General features: G+C 42.4%; 1 protein-coding gene across 4 annotated transcripts in view; it reads left to right on the forward strand.

Annotated features, from left to right (window-relative positions):
* LOC126268077 (protein spire) overlaps positions 1-16,935 on the forward strand; it is a 731,327-nt gene that overhangs the window by 493,291 nt on the left and 221,101 nt on the right. For all 4 annotated transcript variants that reach the window (XM_049973536.1, XM_049973539.1, XM_049973537.1 and 1 more), the window contains one exon: positions 4,341-4,461. In XM_049973536.1, coding sequence (XP_049829493.1) covers positions 4,341-4,461 — 121 coding nt within the window. The remainder of the gene's footprint in view (positions 1-4,340; positions 4,462-16,935) is intronic.

Consider the following 16,935-nt stretch of genomic DNA (forward strand, 5'->3'; position numbering starts at 1 on the left):
CGTGACTTGACATTGCACACCACACCGTCACCCGTTGAGGGTGAAGAGATTTCTAGATTGCGAAATGCATATTCTCAGTCCCCCATGTGCGCCAATTTTGCCTATTGACGAACCCAACCAAATAAAAATCAGCCTCGTCGCTAAACCAAACCATTCATGCGTGTACTAATTCCCATCATGCCCCGCGGCCACCCGTGCAGTTAGAACTTCCTAACGCAAACCGTTTAGACGTTATGACTGTTTTATTTCATGTACTTCAAGAATTGTCATCGTATACTTATTTCCCGTTATAAACGTCGCCAGCCGGTGTGGCCGAGAGTTTTTAGGCGCTTCAGTCTGGAATCGCGTGACCGTTACGTTCGCAAGTTCGAATCCTCCCTCGGGCATGGATGTGTGTGATGCCCTTAGGTTAGTTAGGTTTAAGTAGTTCTAAGTTCTAGGGGACTGATGACCTCCGAAGTTAAGTCCCATAGTGCTCAGAGCCATTTGAACCATTTTTTATAAACGTCGACTCCATTCACCTCCCCTCCGCCACACTCGCCTTCCGCATAGCTGAGTTTCTTCCGTCAGTCATTTCGGTATTACTCCCCGCCTCGACGGCGTGCTAGCTGCTAGAAGGAATCCTCAGAACGCTTAGCTGGAAAAGCGGCCGCCCACAGAACATTTTAAACATAGAATTCCGTTTCCTTCGTCGCGCAAAATCGACAATGAACTGCACTGGGTTCGTTGCTGTTAGAAACTCGTAGCGCCTCTTAATACTGACACACAGTCTTTGCTAGACTGTTTGAGTGCGTCCACCTTGTAAGGTGGCTGCGTGCATACCGGTGGTTCGGATCGGCGCTATGATTGTGTCTCTGTGTCTCGCTGGGAGAGGACACAGTACGGCGCGCGTGCAGTTTTCTGCTCGCTACTGTGTCATCACTGTGACGGAAGTACACGGCTGATCGGTAGCAATATTTCTGCAACGTGGCGGATAGCAAATAACTCATCGCAGACAGGAGCGATTCTGAAGGTGTCCAGTGCAGCTCTAGATGAAAAGTCAGGAACGAAATATCTCCATGAACCACAAACAGGGCCCGTTCGAAAACATTTTTCTACGCAAGCGACATGACATACCATTTGTTGCCATCAGTTGTTTTTCCTTGGGTTTTTTCTCATGTATGTGATTTTTCTCACGAAATTAATATAATAATCCCCCTCCTTAACTGAACAGTAGCGTTCACGCTTTTAACGTGGTGAATTTATGTTCGATTACTGGCGATAGCACGAGCTTAAGCTGACCCGCCCATCACTGAAGTGACGTCTTATGAAATATTTGCTCTAAGCCGTGATCTACACAATATTTATTGGGTTGTCTCATAAATCCGTTCCTCTTTCGTTACAGTGCAATCACGAAGAACGCCTGGGAACACACCTTCCCGCAGCACAACAACAACAACAACAGAGCGGTTGCCTGCCCATCTGCTTACATAACTTCGTACGCAAGACTGCGCACAGTATAACTAAATAAGGCGGATCGGTTTTTTAAACTAACTATTTATTTTCGGATGTATACGCCATTATTGTCGACAATATATTGCCATTTCTCTCGAAGCTTATAAATTCCATTCTTTCAAAATGTGGGGGCTTAAAGTTGATGACCCCTGGAGGTTAAGTCTGCAGTCTTCCAAGGAGCTGAGCCGTTTGTCATTCAGACCGTTCTGCAGGGAACGGAATAGATGAAAATCGGAAGGGGCAATGTCTGGGGCAAATAAGGCGATTGGAGTAACGCATCCCACTCAAAAGAACGCAGCTTTTGACGGGTCACCTTAGAGGTATTTATGTGGTCTGGCGTTGTCGTGGTCAAAGACGACATTGCGTCTCCAGTCGGGTCGTTTTCCATCAGTGGTTTGGTTGCCTTGAGAAGATCCAACTGTGAACAATATTTCTTGGAAGCGATAGTCTTATTCGGACAAAGTTCGTAATATAGGAAGTCTTTGCGATCCCATCAGATGCATAGCGGAATACTTGTCGGAGGCAGCCGTGGCTTAGGAACAGAAAGTGATGGCTGCCCTGTCGTTCGCTACAATTTCCTCCTCAGGGCATTGTTGTATACGATCCACTTCCCCAGTTGCCAGCAGTTCCAGCAAAGGAACATTTTGATTGCGTCTCAATAAGGAGTCACAGATAGACACGCGCAGAATCAAGTTCGCTTCACTCAGTTCATGATGAATCTGTACATCGCGAATTTTACATAACCCCTCTTCTTCAATTTCCTGGCTACAGTAGCACGAGTGACATAGAGCTCGAGTGACAACACCCGGGTTGCCATTCGTGTATTGTAGACTATTATGTCATAAAATCGTTCTATGTCCGTAACCGTTGGCAGTCCAGATCGCGGTTTGGCTGTTAGGGCGAAATTCCCAGCATTAAATCAACTAAACCACTTTAGACGTGCTCGAGCCCTTACTGCATCGTCCCCGTATACAGCGCAAATCTTCTGCTGGCAATGCGAGGCGGTTTTCCCTTTATGATAGTAAAACAGCTTTTGATGTCGGAAATGTTCCTTCTTGCTTTCCATAGCTTGTAAACGCACGTTCACGCACTTCCATTCAATGCGACACACACACACACACACACACACACACACAACACAACACACAGTACATAACAGAGAGATAACGACGTATATCTCCAGTGGCGCGTCAGGTTGTCGTATCTACGTCGTATGGGGGGGGGGGGGAGGGGGGGTACGCGCGAGCAAAACGACCCCCCTCCCTCACCTTCCCCTAGGACTACCACACCTTACGCAACGTCGGGAAATGTGGTACATGCTTGATTGGATGAGGTCACATTTTTTTGTTGATAGAAGATGAAAGAAAATACGTAACGCGGCAGTATGCTTGGGTTCAGTTCAACCCATATCTTTGTCTCCAAGGTCACGTGACATCTATAGTCTACATTTTTCTGTCTGTCTGAGTACAGCACTCCTGCTACAACGACTGAAGAACTGGAGTAGTGCATTGTACAGTGTTGTCAACATTTACGATATGGTCCGGAGATGTTTGAAAGAATTCATACTCACTGCAGAGAAGCATCAGTATAGCCTCCAAATGTGAGAACGACACTTGGAATACCTCCTTTCAGAGGCACGAGTATACGGTAAATTATAACAAATAAATAGCCTCAGTAGTATTGTACTTCTTGTTAAGATTAGCATTGGGCGAAATCTCAGCCCAGTGAGATATATTCGTCATTGGAAAGTTACACTAACAGGGAAAAAAAATGATTTTGAAGTCTGGCAGCTCGTAATCACACGTTCGCGATACTAGGTTTGCTTGTATTATCGTATACTTGAATTATGTATACTTCCAACCTACTGACTGTGAAACACCCTGTATATAAATTTTTCACTTGGTCGCCTCTACAATTTTTCAACTCGCGTGTCTGGCACGTCTCTCAATTTGGAGCTGCAAGTAGCCTCTTGCTTTGCTTAGACCAGTCAGCAGCAAATAAAACAAGTGGTTTTAAAGCTTTCGCTGTATTGTCACTAAGTCATCTTGTCTGCGAGTTTCCCTCGCATCTCCGTTCGTACATGCTTTTGTGAGATACAACTTTTCTAATCAATAACGGAACGAGCATTAACTATTGTACGCATTGGGGAAAATATGGCTTTGCTTTACACGAAGAGAAGCGCTAATTACAAACGAATTGACACACTCGTAGCCGAACTCATGTGATTCGCCGGGTTGGCTCACAGTCGTTCTGCCCTCAGGGATAGCGAACCTTTTGTACCAAATGCCCACTTTTGTATCTCTGTTAATGGTAAAATTCTCTAACTGCCAACTGGTTCAACACTAATCGTAATTTATAGAGTAGTGAAGTTGCTTTACTTCATAAAATTTATACAGCAGATTTGCAGCAAGTTATAAAGCATAATAATAATCACTTACCAAATACTTTGTCAAAATTTTATGAAACGCAAATGAAAAGGTTTTAAAAATTCCTACTACCTACCATGACAGCTGGAACGCCCAGTAATGGGCGAAAAGTATCGTGATGACTACCGCTGGTACACGGGAAGATTTAGCGCAAATGTTAACATCTGTCTTCCAGAAAGTACGCTTCCGCCCCTGTTTAACACCGAAGAAACGGCAAGGTTTATGCCATTCGTTAAGTAATTGTTCCTTCCTTTGTTTTTGTCCTCTGTCTCGTTGTTTTCTTCTCCTCCTCCTCCTCCTCCTCCTCCTCCTCCTCTTCCTTCCGTTTCGTTGACGACGCTGCCGCCATCTGGTGGTGGCAACGTTTGTGATGGTACTCGTGTGTGTCGCACAGCTTTAACAGAAGTCTGTGTGTTCCAGGCGTCCGAGCGGAAGCTGCCGCCGCCCCGCAGCAGGCAGTGCACGCCCAGGGAGCTGCTGATGGAGTCCATCAAGCGCGGCTGCCATCTGAGGCCGTCCCTGTCCCACCTCAAGAAGAGGAGTGAGTACCTACCTGCCTACCTTACTTATTACACAAGCAGGGAATGAGTCACGTCGTTATCTCTCTCATATCTACTGTGTGTTGCATTGCCACCCGCCAACCTTTCCTCTTTTGATCTACACCACTTGCCATTAAAATTGCTACACCACCAAGATGACGTGCTACAGACGCGAAATTTAACCGACAGGAAGAGGATGCTGTCATGTGCAAATGATTAGCTTTTCAGAGCATTCACACAAGGTTGGCGCCGGTGGCGACACCTACAACGTGTTCCCATGACGAAAGTTTCAAGGCGATTTCTCATCCACAAACAACAGTTGACCGGCGTTGCGTGGTGAAACGTTGTTGTGATGCTTCGTGTAAGGAGGAGAAATGCGTTCCATCACGTTTCCGACTTTGATAAAGGTCGCATTCTAGCCTATTGCGTTTGTGGTTTATCGTATCGCGACATTGCTGCTCGCGTTGGGCGATATCCAATGGCTGTTAGCAGAATATGGAATCAGTGGGTTCAGAAGGGTAATACGGATCGCCGTGCTGGATCCCAACGGCCTCGTATCACTAGTAGTCGAGATGACAGACATCTCATCCGCATGGCTGTAACGGATCGTGCAGCCACGTCTCGATCCCTCAGTCAACAGATGGGGACGTTTGCAAGACAACAACCATCGGCATGAACAGTTCCACGAAGTTTGCAGCAGCATGGACTATCAGCTCGGAGACCATGGCTGCGGTTACCCTTGGCGCTGCATCACAGACTGGAGCGCCTGCGATGGTCTACTCAACGACAAGCCTGGGTGCACGAATGGCAAAACATCATTTTTTCGGATGAATCCAGGTTCTGTTTACAGCATCATGATGGTCGCATCCGTGTTTGGCGACATCGCGGTGAACGCACACTGGAAGCGTGTATTCTTCATTGCCATACTGGCATATGACCCAGCGTGATGGTATGCGGTGCCATTGGTGACACGTCTCAGTCACCTCTTGTTTGCATTGACGGCACTTTGAACAGTGGACATTACATTTCAGATGTGTTACGACCCGTGGCTCTACCCTTCATTGGATCCCTGCGAAACCCTACATTTCTGCAGGATAATGCACGACCGCACGCTGCAGGTTCTGTACGGGCCTTTCTGGATACAGAAAATGTTCGACTGCTGCCCAGGCCAGCACATTCTCCAGATCTCCCACCGATTGAGAACGTCTGGTCAATGGTGGTCGTGCAACTGGCTCGTCACAATGCCCCAATCACTACTCTTGATGAACTGTGGTATCGTGTTAAAGCTGCATAAGCAGCTGTACCTGTACACGCCATCCAAGCTCTGTTTGACTCAATGCCCAGGCTTATCAAGGCCGTTATTACGGCCAGAGGTGGTTGTTCTGGGTACTGATTTCTCAGGATCTATGCACCCAACTTGCGTGAAAATGTAATGACATGTCAGTTCGAGTATAATATATTTGTCCAATGAATACCCGTTTATCATCTGCGTTTCTTCGTTTTATAGCAATTTTAATGGGCAGTAGTGTACATACGCTTGGATTTGCTTATGGTACACAGTTCAAATGTATTAGCGGAACATTTTTCTGAAAGTCATTCACCCCCAAACGCGCGCGCAGACAAATAATTACCCTCCAGTTAGTGTGTGGATTTTGATAACTTTTATAATAGTTTCCTTTTGCAGTAGTTTTGTAGGCAGCATCCGCTTCCGTAGTATGTTTCCTTAGGCATACTTGATAAGGTATTCATCTGACGAGGTCAGGCCACGACATTGGGATCCCGCATTTACTCCAGACTGTGTACACTTTCAGAAGTCCTTTAGTACATAATGCGCAACAAGGCGTACTCCTTCGACGATTTGAAGAAATCGCTGGAGAATTTTTACGCTCCAGTGATGAACTGGTGCGTTGTGACCCTGAGCACAAGATGGCGGCAGTCATGTGACAAGCGTTCAAGCTCCGTAATCGATGGATCAATGGATCGAGTCCAGTTCCTGTTGTTTTTAATTTATGTTTTTTTCAACGCTAGTCATATTATGTCATACATACTTCATTTCAAAGGCAATATGATGAAATGACACGCGTATTTCCATAAATTTTTATTGAGTTTTCAGTAGTTTTTGGTTGTATACTTGTTATTATTATCACAACAAATATTACATTTGTGACTGTCGACTAGTATACCTGTGGTGATTTCCGAAATCCCTTATACTTGCAATCGTGTAAGGTACCGATAAGTGCTGTGCAACTGGACGCTTCAGTCTGCTGACACAGGTTTCAAGGACGAGGCATGGGCTTGGGAAGCCCAAATAAATAAAACGTGTCTAACTTCATTAAATAATACAATGAGTTAAAATATGCCAAAATATGAGGGTAATTTACGAGTAATCGTAGGATGTGCTTTCGATTTTAGAGGTTGCAGGATGATATTCGTATTTTTCATACAGACACGGAAAACATAAATTAAAACGTCATCTACAATACTGAATAATGCATTTTTTTCGGTTACTCAAGTAATCTTAATAATATCTACGGAAAAACAAAGCTTCTCGGCATTTTCAGAAACCTGTTTTTCTTCCGACAATTTGGGTGCAAACCATGCGCAACACTAAATTTCCTTAAATATCGGTACCGCGAATTGGCGAAGTACGATTTAATGTAGTTTAATTGTATCTAAAAGAGCAGCAACTGACTTTTCTTTGTCAATTAAAAATGAACAAGCGTGAAGGCGCCTGATAAAGTTTTTAACTTGTTTATAGATATAAGTGGCATAACATTTGTTTTAATAATACTTAGTAAATAGCGAAATAACATGGGGAATTTAATAAAAGTTCTTGCAAATACACGTATGTTTCTATCGTATTACCTTTCAAATATAATATGTACGAAGTAAAATGTTTTGTGTTGAAAAAGTATAAATGAAAAGGAAAAGACAAGTGGGACACGACCCAGCGATCCACCGATTACGGAGCTTGAACCCCAAACACATGACCGCTGGTTGCTCGTCCCCGGCATCCTACGTCTTACTATTTGCACATTATGTTGTCCTAATTGAATATTAAAAGTGTACAAAGTTTGAGCTAAATCCGTGGTCTGAATGTTGTGGCCTCCCCTGGCCAGTAATTTTATTTATTATTATTTTTTTTTTTTAATGTGCGATACTATTACTCCACCAACTGCAACGTATTGTCGTTATGGCCTGACAAGGGATCGCTCCCAGCCGGCAGAATAAAAAAAATAAATGAAGAAAAGATGATGCACAAAAGTCAGACTTCAGATCAACAAAGTGTTTTACATTTCGTTGTCTGAAAATAAATTACTGTTAATATTTTCCTATTTTTGGGAATGTATTAAGAGTCCTGCATTAGCTCTCTAAGTTCCAGCGAAGTGTGGTATGTTTGGGAATGCGTTTTGAGAAAGCCAGCTGTACCGTGTAGTCCTGAAGACACTGAATTCACATTAGGAAGGACGGCGGTTAGGATGCACTTCAGACTCTCCACATTTAGATTTTCTGTGTTTTCCCTAAATTGCTTAGGCCATATGACGGGATGGTTTCTTCGAAAAGGACAGAGTCAGTTTCCTTCCCTTTTTAGAGCCTGTGCTAGATCGCTATAGACCGTCGTCAATGACGCTACACACTCAGCTTCCTTTCTTATGAGGAAATCCAGTGAGGAATGCTATATTTAGAAATGGGTTACGCAAGAACATATTTGCTTGGCAAGCTTTATGTGGGAACCCTCTTGCAGGTAAGTTCTATCAAATTTTAGTGCTAGTATCAAGTACAGTTTCCTGTCGCACGATTCCAGTTGTTAAATAAGTATAATAATCTTCTTTGTATCACGTGAAATTTTAGCGAGGATGTCTGGAAGTATATATACATGGTAGTGTCATCTAATTGTTCGTTGGCATGCACCGAGGGTTTTGGGAGTCGGAGCTAAATACCGTATGTTGCTCTTTTTTCCGTTTTGTTTCCTTTTAATCTAAGTACCTTAACTTTCCAGTCTCTGCGAAATTGCATTCTGCTCAATTTCATAACTCTTGTCTCTGAAGCTAACGCAATTACCAGTAATTTACAACTGAAATGTGATTATGCCCTAGTGACCGTGGCTTCCTTTGATGGGTGGCCGCGGTACGAGATGGCAGCTCTGTCGCCATGGCACACTCCGACATCTGGTGAGCGCTCCGGCAACTGGTAGCGACTTCAAGCAGTAGATCGTTTACGCGCCAGTTCCTCCAGTACCTGAGATCTATTGTAGCGTTGTATTTACAGCCGGCAAAATAAAACTAGACTCCACTTAAAGGAGGACTTGTAGTTATGAGTAGCTGCTCTAAATCTCTAGACTGTTAGTCATATTTGGAGGTTACATAACGTCAAATTTAGCGTAACGTGTGTACTTCACCTAAAACTTGTTAGTAGCAAATCGCTCATTAGTAGCACGCCTTTACAAAAAGAAAACCCGCGTTCTGTTGCAAATGTTAGTCGCATATAGAGAGCAGAAAGCCGAATAGCTGATTTTTTAAAAACTATACTAGTCTCGGGAACTGACCAAACTATTTTATCTAGTTTTGTATATGAATATTTTCCGAAAGTAGACATCGTCGTGTACTGTGATGCTAGAACTATTAGTGACTATAACGTAGCAGAAGCATGCGTAGTTGAATAAACCACGTATTTTTTCATGAACTTAGATTGTTTACTACGTTAGCCTATATATACTATTATTCCTTTAAAAACTACCAAAGTACTTTCGTAATGATTTTTTTTTAGCTTGAATAGTTCTCTGAAATATTTGTTGTTAGTACGATGTTGATACTAGTCTTCACTAACATTGCTGCTTTAGATTTAGTTACAAAATTCATAAAGAATGGCAGGTGAGTGCCGATTCCAAGGACTGATTCTATTTACTTTCTTGTGTCACAAAAATGCAAACAAAGTGATGTGAATAAAGTTCTTACGCGCGTTAACACCAGTTTCGGACACGGAGGAGAAATCGATATTTCGTTTGAAGTACATATTAATTGAATACACTTGAAAAGATTTCTTACTACTTCAAGAAAATATCGCAGATAATAATCTCAAACCATTCAGCGCAATAGTATCGTATCATATCCCAAGTCACCAAATAAATTAACATCTGGGCGGTTTATCGGTAGTAGCTGAGAGTGCACTTAGCTTAATTTTTTAGTTACGTAAAGCAGAATACTTAAAGAAAGTAAGCTTTTCATGTTTTGTTTAACGAATACTCTTAAAAATGTTATATATCCCAATTATTTTCCACACGTAGACTATTATGACTTCGTATAAGTTTTTAGAAAAAGAAAGGCCCTAACAACTTCTGACGATTCTACCTTGGTTAATTAGTTATAAAGCCGCCTGTTAGCACTGCAGCTTGATTTTACTACACTGCTTATCGTGTACTGTTGTCCAATGCCATTTGGTTGACATCAAACTTCCATTATGGTCGACGCCTAATAATAATTTCCGCACAACTACGTAAGGCTTGTGCTTTATCATTCCATTAAGCAATCTGGGCATTTCTTGATGCGTTTGTAATATAAAAGGCATTACGGCTGTTGAAAAGATTGTTTTTCCGTCTATTTTATCTCGGTGAGCAAATAAAGCATTTAATTGATTAGATGTTTGTAATTAATACACAAGTCAATTTGCGAGAAGTTACGGGACCTGTTGCGCGTAGTGTATGTATGGTGTCTAAAAATACGAGTGATATTTATAATCTGAGAAAGATATTATTCCTTAAAAGCTGCAAACAATCTCAAAATGTTCATAGTATTATAATTTTATCCTTCGTGTGAAGTTCATAGCGATAATCAGAGGACCATCGAGATACTCAAGTTTACTAAGCCTTCCGACCTGTGTTTCGCGAGCAGTTCGGAATCGTCATCTTACAAAAATCTTAACACAGTTTCGCTGCAGATGCACGCTAAAAAAATAATAGAACAACTGATGAGTTGCAGATGTCCATTACTCTCTCTTACGAATAAAGTGTTCATCATCCGAAGGTGAGCATAAGAGATTGGGTCATGTTTTAGATAGCAAAATATTACGTTGAGACTATGTATCCGACAGAAAGCTGAGTGTCCTACAGGTGCGAAGAAGAAAATTGCGTTTTTTAAGCAGAAAAAGTTATTTCAAAACAGAATACTCTGCTCAGACTTGAAATAATTACGGTTTGATAACTTCCTACACTAAAACCCCTGTGCAAATTATTACGTTTTTTCTTTTATAGCAGCATTGTTTGCCGTTTATTTTTTTTCCCTCTCAACGAACTACTATATATCAGAAAAATAGTGATAATATGAAAGTTCTCGTAAAAGCTGTCCTAAAATAACTTGCGTGAGTTAACTAGATAGTACGTCCGTTCTTTATAAATGCTATTTCTGATAGGTTTTCAATCTAATGAACGGTCTCTTCTAAATAAATACCTGGCAGCTTACAAACTGGATTCTCGTGTCTTGATAGCGGTTGTTTTAATGGGGAAAGCAGTACACAGTCACCATCCCCACAATCTCTCTCTCTCTCTCTCTCTCTCTCTCTCTCTCTCTCTCTCTCTCCTCCCCTCCCCTCCCCTCTGATCCTCTTCTTCCTATCCCCGTCGAACCATCAACAGCGGATTCCATTTTCCCATGTGCTACTCCCCTTTGCTCTGCAGTAATTAAACTAATTACTTAAGACGATCACAGTAGAGCTATATGTTGCGGGCTACTCGCCTACAACTTGTTCCTTGCGAAATCTTTCGTCAAGTAACACACGGCAACCTGCCATTAGGTATGCATGGATTGCGAAGGACGTCCATCCTTTTTACAGACGAACTGCCACTCTTGTGTCTTAGGAGACAGGTTTGTCGAAGGTGGCCTGACCGTTACCGTCTGTGCGCTGCCTGCCTCTTCTTTTTCGAGATATGTGCGGCCGCGTAAGACCGGTTTCAGGTTTCAACGCGGTACGCACTTTTTTTTGGACACGGTATTCACTCGTACTGCGCTGCGCCTTCCATTGATGCTGCCTCGAGACCTGTGATGGTGTAGCGGATACCTCGCCTTGTTCACTACTGTTCGATTCGCCATAGCTCCATGGGCGTCTTTTGACGCAATTTCTGTCTGTATACATCGAGAATTTCTAACAATGCAAAAAGCAGTCACTAATTGGTGACAGATAATATGAGCCAATAAAATATTAGCACTCTTCATAATTAAATAGATTCCACGTAACCCCTCCATCAGCTATACGATCCAATGGGCCAGCAGCGTCGAAGAATATTTATTTTATATAACGTTGCTTAGTTGCACTTTCAGATATAGAGATTTGGTACTTACGTCCGTATATAATCAGTGGTCGCTTTCACTCTGTATTATTTTACAAATTAGCAGAGGTTTAGTACTCTCACGCTATAAGCTGTTTTGTGGCTTGCACCTATTGTTAATCGTTAACAATGAACGTAATAGAAGATACAGAAATTTACATAAGTAATTTCGACGTCTTGACAACATTTTAAATGAATAAACGAATTTAAAATATAAAAATTCCATAGAAAATTTTGCTGGGTTCCTAACCAAAGATAACGAATAGTGACAAACAAATACCCATAGACTTGTCGATTACAAAGATCATACACACAGTCCAAACGGATAACATCAACACGCTATAGCAACTGAACTACATAGAATCTTTTGACAACCGTCACAAATGTCAGTCCAGTTACATTGTTACATTCCATCATGGATTTCCATTGTTTCACAAATGTCGGTCTGTCAGATCTAATAATAAAACGTCAGGTTATAAAAATTACAGAAAAGGACGATTAACAACAGGAGCAAACCAGAAAACAGCTTATAGCGTAAGAGTCCTAAGTCTATACCACATTTACAGTCTATCAGGGCAACTTTTTACCAGTCAGGGTATCTTTGTACCAGTTGCCACATGTGTTTCAAAAGACTGGTACCCAACCTACTTGCATTCTTTTGTACTACAAGTAACACTTTTATTGCGCACTTGATTTCCAGCTGGTATTTCACTTGTCTTTCCAACTTCATACATGCTATCCTTCAATTGCATTGCCTATGGAGAGAGCTTCTGGCGACAGAGATTTAAGTTGAACAATGTCAGGTCAGTACAAATATCATGGATATATGAAAGGAAATCTGCAGTGCTGAACTAATCCTGTTTTTAGTTTTTATTAACACCGAATTTCCTTCTAGCACGATCTAAGTTTACCCAGAGCAGTAGATACAGGAAATTTTTAGGCTGGCGTAAAGTTATCCTGAATGACAGTGTAACGTTTTACCAGCATTAAAATTTATATTTTGCTCTAATAGGGCGTAGTTAGAGTACATTTTCACTGTTCCAACCACTCAGTTACTATAGATGTAAGATGTTACAATGTCTCTTGTGATATGTAATTTATTTTGTCCAGTATTTTCAAAAAATGGTGCAAACAGGTCCAAAGTTGTCCAGATTGGCTGTAACACAATACAGAGTGACAGCAACCACTAATGAAATATATGCGCGTAAGCACCAAATTTGTATATGCGAAAACACGAATAATCAGCGTTATAATAAATTAAAAAATTATGTAACTTTCGTAGATGATCTAAGATGGTAATCTATGCGAAATGAAATAATCACAATAAATACATGGTTAAACTACAGTGGCAGCAATCTGGTTTTCGTCACATACTACATTGCGACATCTGTGTCTCACTATAGGTTATGAGGGAACTAGTGGGAATTAGCTGTGTATTACTACAGTATATCAACGTTCCTCTGGTAAAGAAAACCTATTAATGCTTCGCAGAATTCTTATACTTACAGCTTACACCTGTAGATTCTGCTGTCTTTAAAGTTTCGTTGTTAACCCTCTACTTTGTATTGTCGGATTGAATTAGTTCTCGCCCGCAGTTAGGCAACCCAGTGAACAGATTTGCAAAGCGGGCTGCTGTGCGCCTTCCCATATCATTTGCGTCATTGAATTGCACGCACGTATTGATGTTTGGCGCGTCACAAATTGTGTTCATATTGGGCGCCTGTTAAAAACCTAGAGAGATACTCTATGAATGTGTTTTCACATTGTATTTTACTCCGAGAAAAGTTTGAAAGGGTTAATAGGGACTAATTTTTCATCATGCCCTACAGAGCTGATGTAACGGTTGATTGTAGATCACTCTGACTTTGGTTCGTGTATTTTCGTTGCCTGTCCCATTGTGCTAGCAGTATGTGAAACCTACAGCCCGTAACTACAGGGGTTGGGCATATAGTCCTATATCTCTGACGTCGATCAGTTGTAGAATTTTGGAACACGTATTATGTTCGAGTATAATGACTTTTCTGGAGACTACAAATCTACTCTGTAGGAATCAGCATAGGTTACGAAAAAGACGATCGTGTGAAACCCAACTCGGGTTATTCGTCCACGAGACTTATACGGCCATAGACACGGGTTCCCAGGTGGATTCCGTGTTTCTTGACTTCCGCAAGGCGTTTGATACAGTTCCCCACAGTCGTTTAATGAACAAAGTAAGAGCATATGGAGTATCAGACCAATTGTGTGATTGGATTGAAGAGTTCCTAGATAGCAAAACGCAGCATGTCATTCTCAATGGAGAGTAGTTTTTCGAAGTAAGAGTGATTTCGGGTGTGATGCAGGAGAGTGTAGGACCGTTTCTATTCACAATACACATAAATGACCTTGTGGATAACATCGTAAGTTCACTGAGGCTTTTTGCGGATGATGGTAGTATATCGAGAGGTTGTAACAATGGAAAATTGTACTGAAATGTAGGAGGATCTGCAACGAATTGACGCATGGCGCAGGGAATGTCAATTGAATGTCAATGTAGAAAAGTGTAATGTGCTGCGAATACATAGAAAGAAAGATCCTTTATCATTTAGCTACAATTTAGCAGGTCAGCAACTGGAAGCAGTTAATTCCATAAATTATCTGGGAGTAGGCATTAAGAGTAATTTAGAATGTAATGGCCATATAAAATTAATTGTCGGTAAAGCAATGCCAGACTGAGAGCCATTGGAAGAATCCTCAGGAAATGCAGTCATAAAACAAAGGAAGTAGGTTACAGTACACTTGTTCGCCCACTGCTTGAATACTGCTCACCGGTGTGGGATCCGTACCAGATAGGGTTACAGGATCATTTAGTAACCGCGAAAGCGTTACGGAGATTATAGATAAACTCCAATGGAAGACTCTGCAAGAGAGACGCTCAGTAGCTCGGTACGGAGTTTTGTTGAAGTTTCGAGAACATACCTTCACCGAGGGGTCAAGCAGTATATTGCTCCTTCCTACATATATCTACCGAAGAGACCATGAGGATAAAATGAGAGGGATTAGAGCCCACACATAAGCATACCGACGGTCTTTCCTTCCACGAACAATACGAGACTGGAATGGAAGGGAGAACCGACAAAGGTACTCAAGGTACCGTCGGCCACGCGTAGTATGGATGTGGATGTAGATGTAAAAGTAAAATGTGAAGACATTGACAGAAACGCTTGCTTGAACATAAATGCAAATGCTAGCCAAGCCAGCAGGTGGCGCTGTTGTGTTTGAACGCGAACGGCGCCTCTGCGGTGCCGTCACTCGCGGTCAGAATAGTGCTCCGTGTAGGTGGGAGTGCTTTACGTCGGAGCTAGGTGAATTCGAACGCGACCTAATTGTTGGTGCTCGTATGGTACATGCTTTCGTAAACGAGGTAGCCGAACCGTTTGGTGTTCCCTAAGCCATAAAAGTTGGATTATGGGGCAGTGTAAACAAGTAATTTAATCGGATGAGTCTTGCTTGACACGTTTTCCAACTTCTGGCAGAACTTACGTCTCACGAATGGAACATGGCGGGGGTTCAGTGATGATTTGGATCGCCATTTCGTGGTGTTCCACGGCCCCATGATTAATATGCAAGGTCGCATCACTGCCAAGGATTATTTGATAATTTTGGCTGATCAGGGCCATCAGATGGTAGGGTGTTTGTACCTCAGTGGTGATACTGTGTTCAAAGGCGGTATAGCCCCTATTCCCATAGCACGCATCGCCCAGGACTGGTTTTGTGAGCACGAGGATATGTTACATCCCCCCTGGCCACCAGTCACCATATTTGGTTATTACGGAGCCTTTGTGGTCTACTTAGGAGAGATTGGTGAGTGATCGCTGTCCACCTCCATCATGCCACTATTTTGCAGGTGTGGTGGTATTCGCTTGAAGACCATACTGGACCTTTATTTATCAGTTCACAGACGAATGGAAACTTGAAACTTCCTGGCAGATTAAAACTGTGTGCCGGACCGAGACTCGAACTACCATCCTACCAATATCCTTTCTTTCAGGAGCGCTAGTTCTGCAACGTTCGGAGGATAGCTTCTGTAAAGTTTGGAAGGTAGGTGACGAGGTACTGGCAGAAGTAAAGCTGTGAGGACGGGGCGTGAGTCGTGCTTGGGTAGCTCAGTCGGTAGAGCACTTTCCCGCGAAACGCAAAGGTCCCGAGTTCGAGTCTCGGTCCGGCCCACAGTTTTAATCTGCCAGGAAGTTTCATATCAGCGCACACTCCGCTATAGAGTGAAAATTTCATTCTAGAACGGAAACTTATTTGAATGCCGGCGGTAGTCATACATTGTATTAACTATGGTAATGTTTCTGGTGTTGCCATATTTTTGTCGACCCCTGAGAGTCCCCTGTGAGCAAAATACTAGTCCTAAGCTGTGTCCACAAGATACGGGCCACTGTCAAATACATGGCGGAGGCTACTTCCCGTGGTACCCTGTACTATGGTTTGTTCACGTTCCAATCGCATATGGAGCGCGGGAAGAAAAATTGATCGGCGTTGTGTTAAGAATCCCTACGAAAGCGATACGTAAGGGAATGTAGTAAATTCCTAGAGTCCACACTTCATGATCGTTTCCGTGAACTTTCAAGTAGACTTTCATGGGAGTGTTTGCGTCAGTCTTCAAGTGTTTGCCACTACACGCTTTCTGGCATTTCAGTGACATTCCTTCATAAGTCAAAGAAATCTGTGACCGTCCGTGACGCCATTCTCTGTATACGTACAATATCCTTCGTTGATCCTATTTGGTACAGCTCCCAAGCACTTGAGCAATATTGTAAGATAGGCCACACGAGTGTTTTTTAGCAATCTCGTTTGTAAGCTGATTGAATTTTTCCAGTATCCTAAGAGTCTGCCATTTAGCATCAAACGAAAAAACTACAAAGAATGAAACTTGTCTAGCTTGAAGGGGGAAACCAGATGGCGCTATGGTTGGCCCGCTAGATGGCGCTGTCATAGGTTAAACGGATATCATTGCGTTTTTTTAAAATAGGAACCTCCATTTTTTTATTTGGCCCGGTCACGATCAATGGACCACTATGTATATAATCATTTCCTTTCCTTTCGTTTTCTTTCATTTACTCACTATTTGTTACACCAAGGTACACACATCAAAAAAAGTTTTGCAGCACCTGCG

The sequence above is a fragment of the Schistocerca gregaria genome, chromosome 4 (assembly GCF_023897955.1).
Source record: "Schistocerca gregaria isolate iqSchGreg1 chromosome 4, iqSchGreg1.2, whole genome shotgun sequence".
Classification (NCBI taxonomy): Eukaryota; Metazoa; Arthropoda; class Insecta; order Orthoptera; family Acrididae; genus Schistocerca; species Schistocerca gregaria.